Source organism: Microcaecilia unicolor, chromosome 4, assembly GCF_901765095.1.
Source record: "Microcaecilia unicolor chromosome 4, aMicUni1.1, whole genome shotgun sequence".
Lineage (NCBI taxonomy): Eukaryota > Metazoa > Chordata > Amphibia > Gymnophiona > Siphonopidae > Microcaecilia > Microcaecilia unicolor.
This window is the reverse complement of record NC_044034.1, coordinates 259,947,032-259,967,280: the sequence shown is the minus strand read 5'-3', so window position 1 is coordinate 259,967,280 and position 20,249 is coordinate 259,947,032. Positions and strand designations below refer to the sequence as shown.

The 20,249-nt window shown below is 44.4% G+C and overlaps 1 protein-coding gene across 1 annotated transcript in view; it reads left to right on the top strand.

Annotated features, from left to right (window-relative positions):
- The window catches only part of UXS1 (UDP-glucuronate decarboxylase 1), a 130,792-nt gene that overhangs the window by 65,549 nt on the left and 44,994 nt on the right, over window positions 1-20,249 (top strand). Inside the window, 3 exon segments of the mRNA XM_030201461.1 lie at window positions 8,509-8,548; window positions 8,551-8,613; window positions 8,616-8,687. Coding sequence (XP_030057321.1) covers window positions 8,509-8,548; window positions 8,551-8,613; window positions 8,616-8,687 — 175 coding nt within the window.

Here is a 20,249-nt window from a genome sequence, read left to right as displayed (position 1 = left end):
CTACACCGACGCCCCAGCCTTTCCCGATGTCTGCCCTTGATGAGCGCCTCTGGACCTTGCTTCTTGAGCGTTTGGCTTCTGGGGTGATTGCACCTGCCATGCCAGCAGCCAGTGGTGAGGTCTCCAACACCAGTGCTGCTTGTTTCCTTGGTGTTAACTGCCGCCCGTGTCAGTACCTCCTCAACTGGTGCAGGAAACTTTGCTGGAGTCGAGGCTGGAGCCAACATCTTAATGCCCTTCTCAAGGACATAGTTCCTCCTTGTTGAGACGTACTCAGTCTCAGCCCTCCCATGAGGAGTTTCTCACTGACACCGATGAGCGCTCATGGGAGTCTGATGAGGATCCATGGTACTTCTCAGAGGAGGAGTCCAATGGTATCCCATCAGACCCCTCTCCTCCATTGGAAAGAAAATCTCTACTGGAGAGTCTTCCCATTTTGTGTAAAGGAAATGGCGGCTGCTATTCCATTTCTTTGGAAGTGGAGGACAAGCCCAGGGCTAAGATGTTTGAGGTTTTAGATTACGATTCACTTCCTAGAGAGGCTGTGACTGTCCCGCTTCACAAGATCTTGTGGAACATTTTAAGTGAAGAACTGAGAGCCAGAGCCTCTGTTGGGTCCCTGTCCTCCCTAAGAAGATTGACACCGTGTATTGAAATCAGTCTTCCCCAGGATTTGATAGGCCCCAGTTGCCTCTTATTCCCTGGTAGTGGAATCTGTGCTCAAAAGAGCCAGTAGTTTTAGGGAATATGCTTCGGCGCCCCCCGGCAGAGAAGCTAGAATTCTAGATTCTTTTGGATGTATGATGTATTAGGGTTCTATGCTAATCCTCCTGTATTCAAATCGTGCCAGCTCTACATGACCCTGTACTTGCTGTCCTTGGTGCGAAGTATGTATGACTTGGTAGACTCTCTTCCACTGAAGCAGACTGAGTCATTTCGCCACTTGGTCCAAGCAGCAGAAGGCATGCTGTAAGTTCTTGGCCAGGGGCGCCTATGATGCTTTTGATGTGGCATCTAAAATCTCTGCTGAAATATAGTAATGTGCAGACTCTCATGACTTTGTGTCTCTGACTTGGACCCAGCGTTCCAGCAAAGGTTTGCAGATGCCAGCAGAGGTTTGGAGAGAAAGTGGAGGAGGTCAGTGACCTCATCAGAAACATACTGATACCATCAAAAACACTCATCCACAGGACACCTTCTGCAACTGCCTCCTCCTCTAGGAGGTTTTTGGGCAAGTCGAAGAGTTCCTTCAAATAGCCCATCTCGGTTATGCCCTGCATTGGCGACAGACCACAAGATTGCCCACCGAGAGCAAGTCACTTCAGCTTTCAGCACAAGCAAGTACTTGCAGAGGAACTCTCTGCCCTTCTAAAGGCCTGTGTAGTTGAACCCGTTCCACCAGGGGAAGAAATGAAGGTATTCTATTCCAGGTACTTCATTGTGCAAAAGAAAGCAGGGGGGGTGATGTGTCCCATCCTAGACCTAAGGGCCCTGAACAAATTCCTGGTCAAGAAAAGTTCAGGATGGTTTCCCTAGGCTCCAGGCTCCCCATGATGCAGAAAATGATTGGCTATGGTCTTTGGACTTGAAGGATGCGCAACGTTTACTTCCTGATCACAGCAATTATCTTTGATTTTGGCTGGGAACCCATCACTTCCATATTGCTTGTTGCTTTTGGCCTCCCGTCTGCTCCCAGGTTCCAAATGTCTAGCAATATTCTGGCTCCATGTGTTCCCCTAACTAGACTATCGGCAAGTAAAGCACACATCAAGGGAGGGTGTTGGAGTGCCTAGAGTTCATTTTAAAACTACCTCAAATCCCATCTACTTCCTGTCCAACAATTGGTGTTCATTGGAACCCTGCTAGCTACACAGCAGACAAAAGCTTTTCCGCCTATGTCAAGAGTGTACACTCTTATCGCTCTTGACCACTCAGGTTCGAGCCATCAACAGGTCACAGTTCGACAGATGTTGAAGTTATTGGGCCATATGGCTTCCACAGTTCGTGACACCCATGGCATGTCGTCACATGAGAACTGCCCAGTGGAACCCTTGCTTCCCAGTGGTGTCTGGCCATGGGGAACGTATTGGATGCCATTGAGTGTCCCCAGAGCTAGTTCAGTCTTTGCTCTGGTGGACAAGTTTGGCTGGGGGACTGCCATTCCAAATTCTTTGGCCCCAAAAGTTGCTGATGGACAGAATGCGTGGGGAGATCATGTTGAATGGGCTTCACACCTAGGGTGCTTGGCACAGGAATCAGATCTTCAGCTCAACCTCCTGGAGCTTCAGGCAATCTGGAATGTTCTAAAGGCTTCAGAGATCGAGGCTGCTCATAAGTACATAAATATTGCCATACTGGGATAGACCTAAGGCCCATCAAGCCCAGCATCCTGTTTCCAACAGTGGCCAATCCAGGTCACAGGTGCCTGGCAAGATCCCAAAAAAGTACAATACATGTTTTTGTTGCTTATCCTAGAAATAGCAGTTGATTTTCCCCATTTTAATAATGGTCTATGGACTTTCCTTTAGGAAGCCATCCAAACCTTTTTAAACTCCACTAAGCTAACTGCTTTTACTGCATTCTCTGGCAACGAATTCCAGAGTTTAATTACGTATTGAGTGAAGAAAATTTTCGTCCAATTTCGTTTCACATTTACTACTTTGTAGCTTCATTGCGTGGCCCCCTAGTCCTATATTTTTTGGAAGAGATAAACAAATGGTTCTCGTCTACCCATTCCACTCATTATTTTATAGACCTCTAACATATCTCTGCTCAGCCGTCTTTTCTCAAGCTGAAGAGCCCTAGCCCCTTTATACTTTCCTCATAGGGAAATCGTCCCATCCCCTTTAATCATTTTCGTCACCCTTCTCTGTACCTTTCTACATAAGTACATAGTAATGCCATACTGGGAAAAGACCAAAGGGCCATCGAGCCCAGCATCCTGTCCCCGACAGCGGCCAATCCAGGTCAAGGGCACTGGCAAGCTACCCAAACGTACAAACATTTATACAAGTTTTCCCGAAATTCCACTATATCTTTTTGAGATGCAGTGACCAGAATTGAACACAATATTCGAGGTACTGTCGCACCATGGAGTGATACAAGGCATTATAACGTCCTCATTTTGTTTCCATTCCTTTCCTAATAATACCTAACATTCTATTGCTTTCTTAGCTGCCACGGAGCACTGAGCAAAGGGTTTCAACGTATCATCAATGATGACACCTAGATCCCTTTCCAGGTTGGTGACTCTTAACGTGGAACTTTGCATTATGTAGCTATAATTCGGGTTTCTCTTTCCCACATCATCACTTTGCACTTTTTCATGTTAAAACGTCATCTGGCATTTAGATGCCCAGTCTCGTAAGGTCCTCTTGTAATTTTTCACAATCTCTTGCGATTTGACAACTTTGAATAACTTTGTGTCTTCAGTAAATTTAATTACCTCACTAGTTATTTCCATCTCTAGATCATTTATAAATATGTTAATAAGCAGCGGTCCCAGAACAGACCCCTGGGGAGCCCCACTATCTACCTTCTCCATTGAGAATACTGACCATTTAACCCTACTCTCTGTTTTCTTTTAACAAGTTTTTAATCCAATTATACTCATTCAAACATATATTCAGGTTGCAACGTATTACACGAACAAGCAGGGGGGCACCGGATCACACCCTCTGTGTCAGGAAGCCATCTGGATGTGGCATTGGGCACCCTGGCATGGAATGCTCCTCAGTCACTTATTTGGTAGGCAAATCCAACAGCCTGGCCGACAGACTGAGCAGGGTTATTCAACCGCATGAGTGGTCCTTTAGCATGGGCATTGCCTGCAAGATCTTTCAAGTGTGGAGCACCCCCTCGGTGGATCTCTCTGCCACTCGGTTCAATCACAGAGTCCCCCAGTACTGTTCCATACTTCAGACCCATGACAGACGAGCATCGGATTCCGTCCTCCTTCATCAGGGACAGGTCTTCTGTATGTGTATCCTCCCATACCTCTTGTGGGAAGACCTGCTGACTGCGGGACCATGATCTTGATCGCCCTATACTGGCCCATGCAGATCTGGTTCCCTCTTCTTCTGGAGTTATTCTCATAAGAGCCTTGGAGATTGGAGTGTGTTCCAACCCTTATGAAGAACAAAGGGTCTCTTTCTGCATCCCATCCTCCAGTCTCTGGCCCTCGCAGCTTGGATGTTGAGAGTTGAGTTTGCTTCTTTACATCTTCCAGAGGGTGTCTCCAAGGTCTTGCTGGCTTCCAGGAAAGAGTCCAATAAGAAATGTTACTCTTTCAAATGGAGGAGGTTTCCCGTCTGGTGTGAGGGCAAGGCCCTAGATTCCATCTCTTGCCCTACACAGACCCTGCTTGAATACCTTCTACACCTCTCTGAGTCTGGTCTCAAGACTAACCCTGTAAGGGTTTGCCTCAGTGCAATTAGTGCTTATGTAGAGAGTAAACCCATCTCTGGGCAGCCTCATGTTATTTGATTTATGAGAGGTTTGCTGTTGACAAAGCCTCCTGTCAAACCTCTACCTGTGTCATGAGATCTCAACAGAGTCCTTACCTAGCTGATGAAAGCTCCTTTCGAGTCACGTATTTCTGTCATCTGAAATACTTGACCTGGCAGGTCGTTTTGGTGGCTGTTACTTCAGCTTGCAGAGCCAGTGAGGTTCAGATCCTAGTTGCGAATCCATCTTGTATTGTTTCATCATAACAGAGTAGTTCTCTGCACGCACTCTAAGGTTGTTTTGGATTCCATCTGAACTAACCGATTGTCTTGCCAAAATTCTTTCCCAAGCCTTATGCTCATCCTGACGAAAGCGTACTGCATACTTTGGACTTCAAGGGAGCATTGGCCTTTTACTTGGAATGGACTACACCACACAGACAGTCCACCCAACATTTTCTTTTGATCCCAACAGAATGGAGATCGCCATTGGGAAACATACCATTTTCATTTGGCTGGTAGATTGAATTTCCTTCACTTATGCCCAGGCTAGGCTGACTCTAGAGGGTCATGTCAAGGCTCATAATATTAGAGCCATGTCTGTGTCATTAGCCCACTTGAGGTCACCCGCCATTGAAGAAATCTGCAAGGCTGCAATGTGGTCTTCAGTCCACACATTCACATCTCACTACTGCCTTGAGCAGGACACCCCAGCACGATAGTGGGATTGGACAGACAGTGTTGCAGAATTTGTTTGGGGGTCTAGAATCCAACTTAACCCACCTAAGCCCGTTCTGTTCCAGCTGCACACTCTGTATATAGTTTGTTTAATCTGTGTTTTGATCTCACTGTTGCGAGGTTCAGTTAACTGCTGCTGTTGTTTTCCTTAAGCCTGGTAGCTAGGGAGGTCCTGCATGTGAGAATTATTGGCCTGCTTGTCCTTGGAGAAAGCATAGATACAAACCGGTAGCAGGTATTCTCCGAGGACAGCAGTCCATATATTCTCACATTCTCTCCCACTTCCCCTTAAGAGTTGTCTCCTTTTTTTTTTTGTAGTATGCTATAGTATGCTACTGAGGATCCCACGTACTTACAGTGGGCAGGAAGACATGCATGCGTGAAGTGACCATGGGTGCACACTCTTAAAAGTTATATACAACTTTTTAAAGCTCTGGACCAGGCATGGGGGACCGTGTTACCTACATGTGAGAATAATGGCTTGATGTCCTCGGGAGATACCTTCTACAGGTAAGTATCTTCGCTTTTTATAAGAGAGAGAGACAACTAAAAAGGTGGTAGAGGAAGTAAGGGAGTGGGAGATAAGAGATTATGGGAATGTCACAATGGGGAGAAAGAGAGTAGAATAGATGGGCTGATAGGGGAGAGAAAGAGAGACTGGTGAAGACAAGCTGAGGTAATTGTTCTGTGGATGGGCTGATGGGAGGGGAGAGCAGGTGTGGACTGATTGCATGGGATCAAGAGGATGATAAAGAATGGAAAAGACTGTTAGGACTTTTGAGTACTTCTGTAGCTTTTGATTTATCCAAATTTAGTCTTCCCCCATGTCCACAATACGTACTGTATTCTTCAATTTAGATAAGGGATGGTCATTAACTCTCACTACCAGTCATAATTTGTTTATCTACTCATATTGTGGATATGGCTCACTCCCTTTTCAGTTGTAGCTCAGGACATTATATTAGGTATAGTTGTTATTTCCTGCCCCAGGAGGACTCAAATTTGATTTTGTGGGGGAGAGGGGAGGATTTGTGTTGCATTCATGAGTTTAAGCACCCTTAATCATTTTCAAAAATTAGCACCTATATGAAAGTGTGCCAGCTTTAACATAATATTGAGTGCTATTCTGGAGTGTGTAGATAGTATAACAGAATAGTCTAATAAGCATACATTTGATATTTGAAAATTGGAGCAATGCTAAAAAATCTTGTGTAAGTTTACCGAGTCATAGAAAGTGTGGTCATGTGACTCATTTGTATAATGATCTGCTGTTGCAAGTGAGCATTGCTTTCTGATGGAAGCCATGATTCCACTTGGATCCACGGTGTTTTTAGAGTGTGCAAAGGAACTTGTAGAAATACCAGATTTCATTACCAAGGAGACAGAATTTTTAAAAGGATCATTATTGAAAGCCCTCTTAATGATTTTGCTTTTCTCTGCTGCTGATTTGAATTCTTGGAAATACTTTTCTAGTTTTATTGTAATGATTATTAGCTTTACTTGAGTACAGTGATGTGGCCCTTGACCTTGCTGATGGTGCCATAAGTCATGTCAGTCTTAAATTTCTATTGTGAACTGCAGAGGATCAGTTTGATAAATTCAACAGTAATTCAAGTTGTATTTATTTATAAAATAAATACATCGAAGTAATGTAGAGGCTGACCAAGCTTCGGCACCAAAATCCAGATTCAGCCGTTCGTCGGTTTTTGTCAAAAATGCAAGTGCATTTTCAGCTGAAACCAAAACTCTTGCCTCTGCATGTACTCTGGAGTGGAGGAGTAGCCTAGGGTTCGATTCCCACTGCAGCTCCTTGTGACTCTGGGCAATCATTAACCCGCCATTGACCCAGGTACAATAGGTACCTTTATATATGCTATGTTAAAACCCGCTTGAATATAGTTTGCAAAAACCGACAAAAAGGCAGTATATCAAGTCCCAGTTCCTTTCCCTCTGTGTGCCCTTGGCCTCCCACCAGTTAATGCTGTCCTTAACTGTAAGCCCTACCCGTAGCCTACCTTCTGAGCCCTGGTAGTCTAGTGGCCTTTTTGGGTCAGGTAGCAATCCCGAGTTACTCCATCCTCGCTGGCTACAAAGTGAAAATGGCTGCCGCAACTTCCTACAGAAGCTATGAGAGTGGGAACCAGCATGGGCAGAGCGATTGGGGATTGCTGCTGTCCATGTTAGTTCCACTCTCAAAATTGCTAGTGCAACCTCCCCCACAGTCTTGTCAGCCTTGATATCTTTAATTTTAGTGCCATCTGGCGTGAAGAGTTTCATATTATTAGCAAAAGGCCTTGTATGTTTCTTCATTCTCTTGCTGTCATAGCAAGGGTAATGTAGTTTGATTATTCTGCCTTTCTGTGGTGCAACCAAAGCAGTTTATATACTACATTCAGGTACAGCAGGAATATCTTCTCAGTGTAACTGATACAAGAGGTGGAAAAAATACCCGCTTTCTTATTTCCTTATTTTTTTCCCTCCTGCAACCGCAGCCGTTATAAAACCTACAGAGCAGAACTACTGTTAAATTTCAGTAACTTCACTATAAAATCCACTGCCATGTGTATATTTCTTAGGCAACCCCACCTGAGACCTAGATCTAGAAACCAAGGAACTGCAATAGAATGTTACTACGGTTGTAGGGTCAGTTGCCAAGATTGAATTATTTCACACCATCTTCCTTCTAACCATACTAACAGAAGAGGATGATTTAATATTTAGGATTCCTGTTTCATGTGTATACCTCTGTTAAGTGTCCTCCCAGCTCTCCCAGGTCCTGTGCAAGCTACTTAAGTCCTCCTTTGATTCACATGCCAGTCATTTTTCCTTATGACTTGTTGGACACGGTGCTTGTTGTAAAATAAAGGTGTGTGCCTCTGCAATCTTGTCAGTCAGGTTGTGAAAAAAAAATCTTGCTTTGCCCCATTGTTTCAACCTGCAGATTCTCTTCCCCATCTGTTGAAAACATTCTTCATGGGATGAGATCATACATCGTGCTTTACTATATTTCATTGCTATGTGTACAGAAATGCAGCACTTCTCTTTCCACCAGTATCTCCCAGCAGTGTGTAGTTAAAGGCTAAGACCATTCTGAGAAACTCTTAACATTGGTTTGTGGCATTGCTGTAATCAAGCAACCACTGTATGTAAATAGCGAAGATGGTTAGTGGTAAAACTGAAAGTGAATTTTTATAATAAAATATAAATAGTTGCACTAAGGTGTGGATGCAGTCTTACAGATTATGATTGAACCTTATCTTGTCATGCTTGTCTTGGGGATTTATTGGTGTTGGTATAATATTTCATGAACACTGTCCTAATGCAGAGAACTGGCGGAGCAGGGTTTGTGGGTTCTCATCTAACTGACAACTAATGATGGATGGCCATGAAGTCACAGTTGTGGACAACTTCTTTACGGGCAGGAAAAGAAATTGGAGCACTGGATTGGCCATGAGAACTTTGAACTCATTAATCATGATGTTGTTGAGCCACTGTACATTGAAGGTGAGTTGACTTCATACATACTGATGATATCAAGCTGTCTGTGTACTCTTGTCCCTGAACTCCTGCTGCTATACAGGGAAAGTTTTTTATTACCGAGAGAAGAGGACATGAAAACCTAAGAAGAAATGCTATACTGGGTCACACCAAAAGTCCAGGTTGAGCATTCTGTTTCCAGCAGTTGCCAAGCTGAGTCATATGTACCTGGCAGAACCCCAAAAATAAATACATCCCCTGTTACTTATACTCAAGGGTGAGCAGTGGTTTTCCCAGGTCAAGTTCCTTCCAGGAACTTGTCAAAGCTATTTTTTTTAAAACCAAACTATGTGGTTGATGCAGAAAGCTACTGTGAGCCTAACCGTGGGGTTTTAGGTACACATTACTGGTTGAGCAGTGTTCAAAGGGGTTGCCCATAGTGTTGGCAAGATTTTTCTGGTGGTGACTTTAACATAGTTAGATTATTTTTCCTAATAAGTGCATCACTTTATACTTGACCTATATAATTTCTTCCACAATTTAAACATTCGTCTCCCAGTCCTGTAAGGTTCTCCATAGTTGCTCACCATCTTCTCATGATCTAACACTTAGAACAAGTTTTTGTCATCTGCAGATTTGATCAACCTCATTTGTTTCCTTTTCCCAGATTATTTGTAAGTTATCTTAATCACTGGCCATGTATAGGTTCTAGGGGACTCATGTAATCATCATTCTCCTTTGAGAAATTGATTCTTCAGCTGTCCTCTTTCCTGTCTTTCACGAGTTTATCAATCCACAGTAAAACATTGAGGCACATTTCAAAGTACTTAAAGTTACATAGTAACCTATGGAAATTAGTAAGTTAAGTGCTTTGGAATTGAGCCCCATGCCTTCTGTCCCACGACTTTTTAAATTTCATCAGAGGTCTGTCATAAATGCCTTTATTAAGCATTTTCTGAAAATCCAAATACTTTATTGGGGTTATTTTAGAAGCTCTGGCTACATATGTAAATAGGGATTTTAGAAATCTGTCGTTGACTCAGACGATCTACACTACACCATGAAGAGATTTCAAAGGAAGCATGGTTGGGGTGGACCCAAAATATCACTATAGAAGATACGTCACTTTCTTTAAACTGCAGTTGAGAGCAGTTTTAAAAGATATTTTTATTAGAAAGATGTACAGGTTGAAATATATGAGTAGAGAAAATTTTCATACAGTGATGCAAAGTCTTGTAATGCCATTTTTTTTATTATTGTAATGTGGGATATAACGGCTTACCATAGAATCATTGCAAGCTCTATAGGTGGCTCAAATACAGCTTCTAGGATAATTCAAGGTTTGTTGACCCTGGGCAAGTCAGCTCTCAATTGCCCCAGGTACAAAAAACACCTTAGATTGTGAGCCCACTAGGGAAAGAGAATTGCCTCTATTATAATGTGTACAGCGCTGTGTATGTCTAGTGGCGCTATAGAGATGAGTAGTAGTAGTACTATATGTTCCTTATTTTGGGCAATATACAAGGATATCTGACATTTACGCATTGGCTTTTATGCCTGGCCCAAGTCATTCCAGCTTGAAGGAGCATTTGTAAAACCAATGGACCCTCCCTCCCACCCTTGGACCCTAACAGGGCTCTCCCTGTGATCTGCAGGAGCAGGCCCAGTCGCCATTGCGCCATTGGACTCCAGGTTCAACAATGGGGCCTCTGACTCTTAGCAGTAATTGGTGGAACTACTACTAGGGGATATAAGTTTGAACACTATATTACTACCGGACTTTCTATACTGCCTTTCACGATGCATCAGAGCAGTTTAAAACAGTGATACATTGAGACCATTGCTAGAAGTCAGGTTCCATTTTGACCACAGAATGTATGGAGCCGGAGCAACTGGGATTGCTCCTGCTTCCCCATCCCCCCCCCCCCAAGACCATCAGGGAGAGCTCGCTATAGGTTGCTGGATGTGTGTGATGATGGATACTGGACTGCTTCGGGTGGGGGATCAGGGGTTGAGGACTGTTACAGGAGGTTTGATGGGACAGTGTTGAACTGATATGAGTGTTGTTTTTATGGAGGTTCCACACCTTCATGGAAGGGATCAAATGGAATGAGAGTGTGGATATCAGGATCATTAATTTTTAAACAGCTGCTCTCATACGCAACTGGAGGAGAGCAGGACACTTCTTCCACCCCTCTCCCCTCATCAGAAACTGCCATACTGGGTCAGACCAAAAGTCCATCTAGCCCAGTATCCTGCTTCCACAGTGGCTAATCGAGGTCACAAGTATTTATTTATTTATTTATTATTTCTTTATTTGTTACATTTGTATCCCAAATTTTCCCACCTATTTGCAGGCTCACAATGTGGCTTACATAGTACCGAAAAGGCGTTTGCAGACTCCGGTGTGAACAAAGTGATGTTATGATAAGATAAAGTTCATGTGGATCAGTCAGCGGAAGAGTTGTGTTATGTCCATTACGTACTTTACTTTTGTTGTGTTGCAGAGATCACATCTTGTCGCCCCCAGGCAGAGAATCTAAAACCTTGGACTCTTTTAGGAGGAAGATGTATCAGGCCGCTATGCTCACCGCCACGATCCAGACATACCAGCTCTTCAACGGAGCGTCACTTGCGGAACTCGGTGAGGCAACCTGTCCAGCTTGGTTGATGCACTCCCTCCGGAGCAGGCTGAGCCTTTTCGCCAGGTGGTCAGGCAGCAGAAGCATGTCGAAAATTCCTGCCAGTGGTACATATGACACTTTTGATGTGGCATCCAGGATCACTGCCTCTAGGTATAGTGATGCACAGACTCTCATGGCTGCGTGTCTCTGACCTGAGTCATTCGGTCCAGGGGCTGGATGGCAGATGTTCCTTGCCGGGAGGATAACCTCTTTGGTGAGAAGTAGAGGATGTAGTTGACCAGATCAAGAAGCATAATGATGCTATGGATTTCTCTCTCCTGCTGGGCGTCTTCTGCTACTACCTCCTCATCTAGGAGGTTTTTTTGGGGGGGAAGAGGAGTGCTTCCTCTTACTATCTTAGGGTAGGTACACTCCTGCTTTTCGGCAGCCTGTCCAGGCTTAGCCCCAGCATGCTTGTTCTCGTCAACAGCGTGCGCCTAAGGCCCCTGGTGCTCCCCAGCAACAAGCAAGGGATGGGCTTTTGACTGGCTCCAGTTCAGCGTAGCCTCCAGTAAAGTGTCCATACCGGACGACTTGCCAGTTGGGGGAGGTTGATGTTTTTTCACCAGAGGTGGCCTCTCATAACCTCCGACCGGTGGGTTCTTCAAATAGTCCGGTTAGGATACACCCTCAATCTGGAATCCAAACCTCCAATTGCCCACAGAGAACTCATTCTTACAGCTCCCAGCACCAAGCAGGTAGTTGCAGAGGAACTCTCTGCCCTTCTAAAGGCCAGTGCAGTCGAACCCGTTCCACCAGGGAAGAAGGGCTGGGATTCTATTCCAGGTACTTCCTGTGCAAAAGAAAACGGGGGATGTATCCCATCCTAGACCTAAGGGCCCTGAACAAATTTCTAGTCGGAGAAAAGTTCAGGATGGTTTCCTTGGGCATTCTTCTTCCATGATTCAAGAGAACGATTGGCTATGCTCTTAGGTCTTAAAGGATGCTTACACACACATTTCGATACTTCCAGCTTACAGGAGGTATCTTCGAGTTCGGCTAGGAACACAGCACTTTCAGTACCGTGTACTGCCCTTTGGTCTGGCGTCTGCACCCAGAGTGGGAGTGCATGTGTTCCCTTATCTCGACGATTGACTGGTGAAGAGCACCTTGGAGGCAGGTGCTCTACAGTCCCATGCGAATGACTATTCAAGTGCTAGAGCTACTGGGTTTGTGATAAATTATTCCAAGTCCCATCTAACCTCAGTTCAAAATTGGAATTCATTGGAGCTATGTTGAACACAGACAGCTCGTGCTTATCTTCCTGAGGCAAGGGCAGACATCCTCCTGTCCCTAGTGTCCATAGTGGGAGCATCTCAACAGATCACGGCTCGGCAGATGTTGAGACTCCTGGGGCACATGGCCTCCACAGTTCATGTAACTCCCATGGCATGTGTACACATGAGACCAGCTCAGTGGACCCTAGCATCCCAGTGGTGTCAAGCTGTGGGGGGACCTAGAGGATGTGATCCAGCTGTCCACCGATTTTCGGAATTCCCTTCAGTGGTGGACGATTCGATCCAGTTTGACCTTGGGACGCCCATGTCCAAATTCCTCAGCCACAAAAAGTGCTGACGACGGATGCATCCCTCCTGGGGTGGTGGGCTCATGTAGATGGGCTTCACACTCAAGGAGCTTGGTCCTTTTCCGGAAAAAGGTCTTCAGAGCAACCTCCTAGAATTTTGAGTGATCTGAAACGCTCTAAAGGCTTTCAGAGATCGGCTGTCCAACAAATCCATTTGATTCAGACAAACAATCAGTTGCCATGTTTTACACCAACAAGCAGGGGGCACCGGTTCTCGCCCTCTGTGTCAGGAAGCTGTCCAGATGTGGCTTTGGAGCACGCCGTCACGGCCTGTTTCTCCAAGCCACTTATCTGGCAGGCGTAAACAACAGTCTGGCCGACAGGCTGGGCAGGATAATGCAACCTCACGAGTGGTCACTGAACATGGGCGTAGTCCGCAAGATCTTCCAAGCATGGGGCACCCCCTCGGTGGATCTTTTGCCACTCAGATCAATTACAAGGCCCCTCAATTCTGTTCCAGGCTTCAAGCCCACGACAGACTAGCGTCAGATGCCTTTCTCTGCATTGGGGGACAGGCCTTCTGTATGCATATCCTCCCATACCTCTAGTAGGAAAGACTTTGCTGAAACTCAAGCAAGACTGCAGAACCATGATCCTGATTGCACCTTTCTGGGCGCGTCAGATCTGGTTCCCTCTTCTTCTGGAGTTGTCCTTTGAAGAACCGTGGAAATTGGACTATTTTCCAACCCTCATCACTCATAATGAGGGGTCGCTTCTACATCCCAACCTCCAGTCTCTGGCTCTCAAGGCCTGGATGTTGAGAGCTTAGAATTCGCCTCCTTGGGTCTTTCAAAGGGTGTCTCCCGAGTCTTGCTTGCTTCCAGAAAGATTCCACGAAATGGTGTTACTCTTTCAAATGGAGGAGGTTGCCATCTGGTGTGACTGCAAGGCCCAAGATCCTACACAGACCCTGCTTGAATACCTTCTACACTTGTCAGAGTCTGGCCTCAAAACCAACTCAGTAAGGGTTCATCTTAGTGTGGTTAGTGCCTGTCATCGCCATGTAGAGGGTAAGCCTATCTCTGGACAGCCTTTAGTTGTTCACTTCAATGAGAGGTTTGCTTTGTCAAAGCCCCCTGTCAAACCTCCACCAGCATCATGGGATCTCAACGTCGTCTCACCCAGCTGATGAAAGCTCCTTTTGAGCCACTGAATTCCTGCCATCTGAAATACTTGACCTGGAAGGTCACTTTCTTGGTGGCTGTTACTTCAGCTCGTAGGGTCAGTGAGCTTCAGGCCCTGGTAGTGCATGCACCTTATATCAAGTTTCATCACAACAGAGTAGTCCTCTGCACGCACCCAAAGGTGTGTCGGAGTTTCATCTGAACCAGTCAATTGTCTTGCCAACATTCTTTCCCCGTCCTCATACCCGCCCTGGCGAAAGCAGTTTGCATACCTTAGAGCATTGGCCTTTTACGTGGAGCGGACAATGCCCTTCAGACAGTCCCGCCCAGTTGTTTGTCTCTTTCGATCCAACAGGAGGGGAGTCGCCATCGGAAAACGCACAATCTCCAATTGGCTAGCAGATTGGCATTTCCTTCACTTATGCCCAAACTGGGCTGACTCTTGAGGGCCATGTCATGGCTCATAATGTTAGAGCCATGGGTGTGTCAGTGGCTCATTTGAAGTCAGTTTCCATTGAAGAGATTGCAAGGCTGCAACGTGGTCATCAGTCCACACATTCACATCTCACTAATGCCTTCAGCAGGATACCCGACGCGACAGTCGTTTGGGCAGTCGGTGCTGCAGAATCTGCTCAGGGTTTAGAATCCAACTCCACCCCCCTAGACCCATTTTTGTTCTGTTCCAGGCTGCACTCTCGTTTATGGTTTCAGGTCATCTATGTTATGTCCTCGCCATTGGGAGGCCAAATTGACCAGTGTTCATTGTTTTGAGTGAGCCTGGTTGCTAGGGATATCCCACATGTGAGAACAGCAGCCTGCTTGTCCTCGGAGAAAGCGAAGACACTTACCTGTGCAGGTATTCTCCGAGGACAGCAGGCTGATCTCACAGACCCGCCTACCTCCCCTTTGGAGTTATTTATTTCTTTATATGCTTTTTGATTAACTGACGAGACGTGCTCACACGATGGGCGGGAAATCAGTACGCCATGAGTGGTGCCGCTACATGCACGCCAGAAGACCTCTGGCAAAACTTTTTTTATTTTGCTTTCAAAATGCTGATTCCTGGACCAACGCGGATGTCGACCCACGTGAGAACAATCAGCCTGCTGTCCTCGGAGAATACCTGCTACAGGTAAGTAATCTTCGCTATATGCATACAGATCAAAATGGTGAGGATTTTCAGAATGAATGAGCTTGATTCACTTCCCTGGCTGTGCCCCAGCTTTTCATCCTCCATTCACTTCTATATCCACTTAGGGGGTACCCTGTCAAAATAGCCTCAACAAAAGGGCCCCTGACAAAAAAGCTCCAAACACTAAAAAGCTCCTGACATAATAGCCAATGTCAAAACGGCCTGCCCCACAATACAGCCTTGACAAATTAGCCCCAGACAAAAGGACCCCGAGCAGGCTGCCCAGATTAGGCACTGCATTTTTTTCCTAATAATCTTACCTTGCCAAACAGGATAAGGTTGGTAAGACTATGAAAATGATGACAATATTGTTTTGTTTTTTTTTAATTAGCATGTTGATGGAAGAATAATTTCCTTAAACAGCAGAACAGATCAGGAATACCAGTTGGTAGCTATAGAATTTTATTTTAATTTTATATATGCTTTATACAATGTAATGCTGGTAGGAGCCTTTATCAGTGAAGGATTTCACCTGTAGTGTATCATCTTTTATCTTATTTTTTTCTAGGGGGCTATTTTGTCAAGGGCTATTTTGTTACAAGAGTGTTTTGTCGGGCTATCTTGTCAGGGCATTATGTCGGGGTGCCCACCTACGGTCGTCATTGGTTATGGTGTATTATAGGGAAGAAGAATTCTACTTGGCTATTGTGTATACAGCAGCTACAAGCTCACTATATATGAGAACTACGAATAACATGAGCTTGTAGCTATTATGGTGGTCCTGCTGTGGGATTATTTTGGGGGAAAAACAAACCTACATGCAAGGAAGCAGCAGGGTTACTGCAAGTTTGCAGCTTAAAGGGGGGATAATTGTATAAAGCTTTTTCTACACATTTATTTGACATTTAATACTCCACGTTTTCCCATACAATTTCCAGTTCAAAGTGGTTAACAAGCTAAAAAGAAGTCATTACAAAAATATTAAACAAAATACATAAATCCACACATCAATAAGGAAAAAATTGTAAATATATAAAGAATTCAATAATAAACATAATGGGTTAGAATGGAAGTGGGAGATTAGGCACCAGGATCTATTGACAGAAATATTTTTAAAAGGAAAGATTTCAAAAGTTATAAAAAACTAAATAATCATGTTGGGATCTATATTTTTTGGCAAGGAATTCCACCATTTACTTGGTATGAAAAAGTAGCTGAATATATAGAGTTATAAAGTATTTTCTTAAAGGTGGGAAAATGAAGATGCAGGTAGTCTCTTTCACCAAAGATTGAATTGTGAGAAGTCAAATAACAAGGGGCAACATATAGTCAGGGGCAATACCATACAAAATCTGAAATATGAGAGCACAGAGTTTGAATAACAATATTGGCCCTAATGGGAAGGCAATGCAAATGTATCTGCAAAGGAGTAGCCCTCTCAAAGCATGGTACATGCATGACAGTCTAGCCTCAGTATTTTGAGCAGTTTGCTGTCCTTAAGATACATTCTTTATTCCCCGCATAAATAGAATTACAATAATCAAATTTAGCAAAACAAGAGATTGGACAATTAATCTGAAAATATCAATTGAAAAAAGGGCCTAAATGCTTCAGCTTCTAAAGTAATTTAAAAGATTAAACACACCTGAGATTTAAAAGTTGTGTCGATCAACAACAACCCCTAAAACATTTTTGAGTGGACTCCAAAAGATAAGAAATACAGTCAGTGCTAAAATTGCTGCAGGGATCATGGTCAGACAGATTAGATATTACCAAAATTTAAGTTTTGTCCTGTTTTATTTTAGCCTGAATTCAGAGGCCCGCATTCCATGAAATCAAGGCTAGTTTTAATCCTATAGAATTCCCTGGATGTCACCTCAAAAGGGATGTAAATAGTGATGACATCCACGTAGATAAAGGATGGAATCCCATCGACTCAGGTCTCCCCCCTAGCGGAGTCATCATGACATTAAATAATATTGGAGATAGGGTGAGCCTTGTGTCACACCACAATTTGGAGACCAAGGCGATGATAATGCGCCTGACTGTTTTACTCTGTAAGACCTAGACTTCAGGAAGCCCTGAAACTAGGACAAGACTTTATCACAAATCCCAAATTGGTCTAGTAAATTTAACAAAGATCATGATCAACCACATCAGAGGCACTTGACATGTCAAATTGCATAACTAGGAACTTTGTTGCCTAAACAAATTTCCTCCCTGAAGGCAGAAACTAAAGCGGTTAAAACAGTCTCAGGATTATAGCACGGCCTGAAGCCAAACTGGGACACGTGCAGGAGATGAAAGCTGGAAAGATAGAGAGCTGGGCTGCTACAATTCCTTCCATCTCCTTGACCAATAAGGGGATGGAAGCAACTGGCCTGTAGTTGGCAATGAGCCTGAGGAAGTTTTAGGAATAGGGGTTAAAATTATAGAAACCCTCTCAGCTGGAAGAGGCCTTGAGTAAACAAAGATATATGTTCCCTGAGAAGTTCAGTGAATAAAGCCTGTCTTCCATGTGGAAAAAGGGAACTTATAAAATTGCATGATAATATACAATGTATAAGAACATGCAGCAAAAATGATCTACAGGCAGAGCAGTGTCTTCATAGCAACTATTTCTATATCTTCTAGCAATTTGGGTTCAATGAAATTACATGGAATTACTTTTAAAAACAAATATGAGGAAATATTTTTTCAAGCGAAGAATGGTTAACCTCTGGAACTCTCTGCCGGAGGATGCGGTAACAGTGGTTAGCATATCTGGGTTTTAAAAGGTCTGGACACGTTCCTGGAATCCATAGTCCAAAATTGAAATGGATTTGGGGGAAGCCACTGCTTGCCCTGGGATTCGTGGCATGGAATGTTGCTTCTAATTGGGTTTTTTTTTTAATTTGTACCCCACGCTTTCCCACTCATGGCAGGCTCAATGCGGCTTAGGTACTTATTTGTACCTGGTGCAATGGAGGGTTTAAGTGACTTGCCCAGAGTCACAAGGAGCTGCCTGTGCCTGCAGTGGGAATCAAACCCAGTTCCCCAAGACCAAATTCCACCACTCTAACCACTAGGCAACTCCTCCTCTCTGCCAGGTACTTGTGATCTGGATTGGCCACTGTTGGAAGCAGGACACTGGACTAGATGGATCATTGGTCTGACCCAGTACGACTATTCTTAAGTTCAGAAAACATTTATTTTATTTTATTTGTTATATACATAACCTGCAGGCCCAAAATCTATCGATATGGTGTACATTCAGTACAGAAGGTATTTTCTGTCCTTGGAAGGATCACTAGTTTGTACCCGAGGTAACGGAGGGTTAGGTAACTTACCCAAGATTACAAGGAGCTGCAGTAGGATTTGACCGTTGCTGCTTTGGTTCTCAGCACAGTAGAGCAGAGGTAGCTGAAAAAGGAGTTACCAAGAGATGTCACCAAAGATCTTAATTATGAAGATGACCCAACTTGGCCAGGTTTCAGCACAAATGCCTGCATCAGGGGTGTCTCAAATTTCCTGAGAATGTGTAGAATTACAAGCTACACAACAGTGTATTTGGTCACTACTTTTTAACGATACTTTTAAAAACAGACGTGCTCCTTAGATCTCTGGTCTTGGCTTAAGCAATAAAATTACGCTTCCCATTAAAAAGTGGAGATCAAACACATTGTAGTGTAGCTTTCGCTTCTACACATCCTCAGAATCTTTAGTGACATCTCTTGGTTGTCCCTTTTTTTTTTGGGGGGGGGGGGCACCTCTGCTCTTCTGGTGCCATGTACCATTATCTTCTTTTTTTTTTTTTTTTTTTTTCCCCAGTTGCTCTGGTTTTTGGCCCTGCTCTAATTAAGTTACTCCTCCACTCCTGTATGGAGGACCAATGTAATAAGCTGTGCATTAGAGCAGTGCCCTGAGCTTCAGTGCACAGTATTCTAATGCATGTGCTGAAAATAAATCTTCAGCAGTAAACTAATGGCATGCAAATTATCATGGAGTTTAATATAGCCGAATAAGGACTGGCTCACACACTGACAGGAGGAGAACAGACTCCCTCTTGACCCCCAACTCCACCAAAACTATCCAGTCCAGGATGGTGTTGGCCTGTGCATTCAGCACAGCGAGGCCTTCAATCAGAGAGCTTCCAATACTGTGGCACCCTCCTGTGGACCAGTTAAACTTACCTGATCCCAGGGAGGCATCCATCAGCGCTTGATCACTAGTGATATGTTGGGACACACAGCTGGGAGTGTGTGCAATGTACCACTAGGGATCAGAGGCACCATTTTTCAAGATAGTGGCGCTGAAAACAGGAGCAAGTGGGCATCATTCCTGCCTTCTAACCTAAGGTGGGTGGGGGCAGATTGGAGAGAATGGAGGGGGGTATTTGAGGTCCACTGAGCCACCACGGAGATCTTTGCAAAGCATGTGTGTGTGTGGGGGGGGGGGGGGGGGGGGGGCCGAGGTATCCAGGGCCCACTGGACTACCAGGGTGAGCAGAGTGGCTTGTCTGGGTGCATGGGAAGGCTCGAGCAATGTCTGACACCGGCAAAGCCACTGGTGCTTCTGTTATCATAGCCAGTCCTGTTAACTGGTATAGTACTGTAATACTTGAATTGAACAAGATCAGTTGCCTGGATAATAAGAAGGCAGTCGAAACATTGGGTATAATTTTCCTGCTTTTGAAGAAAAAGAAGCAACTTTTTTTTTCCAGTTGATTTAAAAACAGTTATTTCTAAATGATCCGCTGAGCATGTGGCTGATACCTTTATTGCATTTAAAATTGGGGTTTGACAGATCCCAGGTGCCAGGTCACCATGGCATCTAGAAATTGCACCCTCGCATCTGGGATTTCATACCCTCAAATGTTTGGGTTTTTTTTTTCCCTTCGTTCTTTGCAGAGCTGCCTCAAACTGTGTATTCCAGCTCAGCACCACTATTCAGCTGTATAAACTTGAGCCACATGGTCCAGAAAGTCTCGCGGGACTTGAAACCTGAGATTTCCCGAACTTCCTGCACCATGCAGTTTGTGAGGCAGTTGTGTGAATAGCAAGGGAAGGGTTATAGGTGGTTGAC